At 39.5% G+C, this 5,264-nt stretch overlaps 1 protein-coding gene across 1 annotated transcript; it reads right to left on the bottom strand.

The window, feature by feature from the left end:
• Positions 1 to 725: 725 nt before the first annotated feature.
• On the bottom strand, positions 726 to 5,264 carry LOC122520136. Its single transcript, XM_043640136.1, has 6 exons — positions 5,154 to 5,264; positions 3,820 to 4,972; positions 3,305 to 3,711; positions 2,265 to 2,799; positions 1,400 to 2,090; positions 726 to 1,104 (listed from the first exon to the last, which is right to left on the bottom strand). Exons 1-6 carry the CDS (start codon positions 5,160 to 5,162, stop codon positions 1,002 to 1,004), a joined length of 2,898 nt encoding a protein of 965 aa, XP_043496071.1. The 5' UTR covers positions 5,163 to 5,264; the 3' UTR covers positions 726 to 1,001.

The following is a 5,264-nucleotide window of genomic DNA, read 5'->3' as shown; positions in this document are numbered from 1 at the left end:
ATTCACTTTCGGTCCTTGCGCGATACCCTTTTTTGTTTTTTTTTTTATTACTTTTCTTTTACGTTTAAATACATATCTGACGCGCTACATTTTGATGTAAGAGATTAAACGGGGTGAAAGAGAGAGAGAAGGAAAGAGAGAGAGAGAGAGAGAGAAAGAGATAGATAAAATGGTTTTCAACTAAAATTGGAAGAACAACACAAAATTTTAACAAATGCAGCATTGTTTTTGTGTACTACTAATAGTTTTAGGTGTGTAACTCTTTAATCTTCTATCTTTCAAAAATCTTGATCTAAAAATAAATCAATAATTACCTTAAAATATGAAGTAAAGATATAGAGAGAACAAGATGATAAGGAAAAAGATGACATTTGAGCATTGAAACAAAAACAAAGGAAAAGACAATTCAATCCCTTAGCTTATTGGAATGTCCGTGGGTTTCAATCTTCTTTGCCTTTCCAAAAATTCGCCCCTTCCCCCGCCCACAAACGATTAAGATTAATATAAATATAATAAAGAAAATCAGTCGATTATTTTGACAATAATTCAGTGTATCACCGTCGTGTGGTAATGAGGGGAAAGGAGGAGGGACTACATTGATATGAAAAATTTAATCAAAAATAATATTCTATGTTTATCGAAAAACAAACAAAAAAAAAGAAGAGAAAATGAAATACTTCTTATCGCACATTATTTTCATTTTCAAATTAAAAAAAAGGACAAAGTTTTTGTCAAATTACTTATTATAAAGAGCATAGTGTTCGATCGTAAGAGAAACAGAGATAGACGGATAGACAGATAGAAATAGACAGAATAGAGGAAGTGAAATTTGAAAGGGGCTAGATGATAATGAACCAGTTCGCTTCGTGAATACCTAAGGGAGAGAGTATCGAATTTGGTTAATGGACGGTGAAGCACAGAACGTATGTATGTGTGTATCTCTACTAAACTGTAGTTTCCCGGTCAACGTGAATATATTCCACGAAGCCGGATTGCTGATGTCAGGATGCTGCACCCAAAAGTGTCTCTTCCGTCGGCGCCCGTCTCGGTTTGCTATTCTTCATTGTTCCTTTGTAACGAAGTCGTTTCGCGCGTAATCTGGACCTAAATTATAATCAAATAAACAAAATATTAGAATAAAATATTTTGATTCTATCGATATTTATATGGTTAACTAAATGTATTGAACACGATAGTGTAATAATGTCCCAATTTTAAGATTATATCTATTATGGTATTACGTTTATACTTATACAATAGTTAAAAAGGTTTGATCACTCTCAATAAAAATGAAACAATATTATGAGTTTAGTAAGAGATAATAGATATCAATCAAATAGTATGAATGAAACGTACACAAAAGATGAATAATAAATGTAGTTAAGTTAATATATATTACCTGCTGATTAATATGACGAAGAGGCACGCAAAGGCAGTGACAATTCCGGTAACTCCGGCAACAACGAGCCATAAAGCTGGCGGCAATAACCCTAATAACCTAGCGCCGCTTCCGCAATTGGCCTCGTCGTGACCGGACGGGCAGTTTGGTCTGCCGTCGCACCAAAGTGTGGCAGCGATGCAAGCACCAAGTTCGGGACATTTGTGCGGACAATCTCCCTGAGATAGGGTCTCGTTCTCCGGTCCTCTTTCTGGAAGACGTAACTGTCTGCGTAAAGCAGCTCTGCTCTTTGAAATTTCTAACCAGGATGCTGCAGCTTGACCGGATTCCCTAGCAACAAAATCCAATAAAAGAGCTGGTGGTCTTGGTGGTCCAGGCCATTTCCCTTCTTCTCCACCTAACCATTCTTCAGAAAACACATGAACGGCAAACTCTCTTGCACCCGGTTCAGCCGGACAAACAACTTTTAACAATCTCGGTGGCCAACCGGAATATAATAAGATCCTGTTAGACGTCGGACATTTAATAGCATCACTCGACTCGGATACCGGTGCAGGCTCTAACGGCATGAACCAACCCCACGTTAATACAAACAGCGATCTATTTTCTCTAGCCTCGACTAACCACGGAAGACCCTCACAATAGATGTCTGGTCTCGATAAAGGTGGAGCAACAAATCTGAACTCGCCACCTGTGAACGGATCAAAAATTGATTTAATTCATTTAGATATATATATACATATTTCAAAGAGAATACCAAAAGATAATATCTTAATGTCATCGATTTCTTTTATTCTGTTATATTAATTAAGAAACGATTATTTTATTTGGGACAAACTGATAAATCTCGAAAGAAGCACGTTACCTTCCCCGCGAACTCTCTGTTTTCTCGGGCACTCCGGTGAACGCACCAACTCAAAACTCGCGAAAAAGAATAGGGTCTCGAAGTCTTCGTGAGGTGCTTGCTGATCTACCAGGAATGTGATTTCAAGTGCTCTTCCAGCAGAGATATGGGTCAACGGGAGATTAGACGTGTTATCGCAAAGACAAGCTCGAGGTAATTTGACGTCACGCCACGGTGCCTCGTAAAGAACAAGTCGAGCCTCTCTTGAACCGATCTCGTGTACGCAACGTGGCCTTCCAGTATGCGGGTCCGGTTCACTGATACACGAGGTTGCTTCACCGAGGCTTACGTTGTGCAACGTTAATCTAACTCTCTCGCCTACTCCAGCTTCTATTCTATATTTGCAATCTAATTTTGAGGAGCCACCTCTACCAAAAAGTCGCACATCCCGGGGTGACGTCACATCACCACTTCGAACTTTACGCCAAACTCTACTACAAACGCCATCGCCCCATGGTTCGCCGACTTGTACCGTTGAAATAAATTCGTACTGCGCCTAAACAGATCGATAGAGTAATACCTTAACTTTAATATACAATAATTAGAAGTTGAGATCAAACGGTTAAATATGTATGTAGGTGTATATAATGTGTTTTGTGGGTTTCTCGGTTTACTTTCGTTTGAACTTTGAGTACATTTTATTGACTAAAACACTTTAACTTTCTCTCTCTCTCTCTCTATATATATATATATATAACACTTTATAAGACTTTTTAATCAGAAACTTTGTTATTTCGGAATTTTTAACTTTTTCATTTAATTAGGTAACACAGCTTAAACAAATTTAACTCTTAATTCATATAAGGTAGATGATTAATATTGGATAAATATTAAAATGGTAACTAATATAATATAATTAGATGATAGAAATTTGATATAAAGAAAATTAAGTTTTATCGAATTGCTTCTTCAATATATTTTAATCATTAAAAATAAACGATTTTGATAAACTAACAAATTTGCTTAACTTTAATAAAAATATATGTCAAACAATTATTTACCTGAAAGTTGACATTATGAAGAGCAGTTCCTAATACAGTTTCCATTCGCAATGTTAAGCTAGGTGCAATTGTGAGGTAACTTTCATCCGCTGTGCAAGGTCTTGTACTTCTCGTAGCGTTTCTAAGTGCCGCATGAGCGCAAAGTTTAGGTGTACTATCGCAAAGTGTAACCATAGGAAGTCCAGTTAATGGAGAACCATCCCAAAATAATAATTTAACTCCGCAAATCGAATCCGATTGGGTACTGGCATTGTTTTCCGTGCTCGTTGTTAAATCCCTTTGAGAATAGGACGAGAAATATATCCATACGCGATCACCAGCCGATCCCTTGATATTCCACGTGCAGCTGCTCGTTGGTGGCAATGCATGAAACGGTGCTCTCAACGTGCCACTCCTTTTAGCTGTACCTGTATCATCATCGTATAATCGCATAAATCCATGGAACTTAATTATTTCAAATGAAATAATAAAGTTTGAAAATCATATCAACAACATATATAAATATGTAGAAATACCATTGACAAAAAAATGACAGCCCTCGGAATTCCTAGCATAATCCAGACCATCCGAGTCCACATAAATAACTTGAACTTCTAACTCTAGCCTCAGAGCTGACGCTCCTAATGGAATAGCAATCGGTGAGCTTCTGAATTCTACGAGCATATTTGGTCCTCTAGCGATGACTCTTGGTAGAGGACCACCACAGTATATCAAAAGAATAGGATCTTCGGTACGTAAACCGTCGTGAAAGATGAGCCGATCTTTGTCACCTGTGCAATCGTTCCAAATACTGAGGGACGCATTTGAACTGGTTAGTCCGGTGGGACCGGTAGGACTATTTTTAACGGATATCATAGCGTGTTTGCAAGTAGGCACCTCCTTTTGACGGAGCGTGATCATACAGCTCGCATTTCTCGGATATTCTCCTGGATAATTTGGGCTTTGTAGACGACATTGTTTCAAATGGCACTCGTAAAAGTTTCGGGAGCAATAAGTTCCCGGAACAGCCGAGCCTCTCTCGATAGGATAATCGGGTTTCCCCAGTCGTGCCACAGCGTCGTTTTTCGAAACGAAACGATATCTTAGACGGAATTCAAAGGGTACCGATGGCGGGGAATGAAATAGACGAATCGAGGCGGTGACCGTACTGGTCTCGCTATAATATGTCGCACGGCTTTCTCCGCTGCCACACCAAAATCCACCGGTGAAGTGTCTACCCAATTCGGCTAATTGCAATGATCCCTCGGGACAACTGGCCGTGAGATGTTCCGCGTTAGGTTCAAGACGTCCTATACTGAAGGCATCCCAAAGAAGTTGGACAAGTTCCCCGTAACCTCGGCTGGCTGCAGTGAAGGTCAAGTGACAGAGAAAAGGAAGACGCGTTTCTGCTGGTCTAGGAAGCTCCAAATGATAAGTCCGACCCTCCTGGCCGTGATAGGTACGATTGCATGGAGTACAAAGTGTTGGCTCGTCGCTACCATCTCCGCAATCGTCTTTACCGTTGCAATAGGCGTCAATTGGTACACAATGTCCGTCCCGACAAGTCAATTCTGCAAGGCCGCAGGTGCCACCGTTCGAACCGGTAGTCCTCTTGATCAGGATCACCGATATAAGAATGAAAAAGATCAGTCCTGTTCTTACTTGCCCACCTCCGACATCGGCTATCTCCTGAAACATTCCGTAACTTGCCATGATATATATTTCCCGCACATTAATTGAAACTCCTATACTCGTGTGTTGAACACGTTTTTAATCTCGGTAAAAAAAATGAACAAAAATAATTGCATAGAACAAAAAGGAAGCAATAAACAAACAAACAAACAAAGGAAAATAATGAATAAAGAATTACCATAATCATCCGCCAGTAGGTCAAGCATCACAGTGACAATGTTAAGAACGTTGTCCAATTCGACGGCAGCATAGTGTGCTCGAACTATACACCAATTCCCGGTTTTAGCAC

This window comes from Polistes fuscatus, unplaced genomic scaffold, assembly GCF_010416935.1.
Source record: "Polistes fuscatus isolate 324 unplaced genomic scaffold, CU_Pfus_HIC Scaffold3, whole genome shotgun sequence".
Classification (NCBI taxonomy): Eukaryota; Metazoa; Arthropoda; class Insecta; order Hymenoptera; family Vespidae; genus Polistes; species Polistes fuscatus.
This window is presented reverse-complemented; position numbering and strand designations above follow the sequence as displayed.

Excerpts from the sequence above, each read along its gene's own strand:
- LOC122520136 (XM_043640136.1), bottom strand. Across the intron at positions 2,800-3,304 it reads TTCATAATGTCAACTTTCAG|GCGCAGTACGAATTTATTTC; the intron begins GTAAATAATTGT and ends CGATCTGTTTAG. Across the intron at positions 2,091-2,264 it reads ACAGAGAGTTCGCGGGGAAG|GTGGCGAGTTCAGATTTGTT; the intron begins GTAACGTGCTTC and ends ATCCGTTCACAG.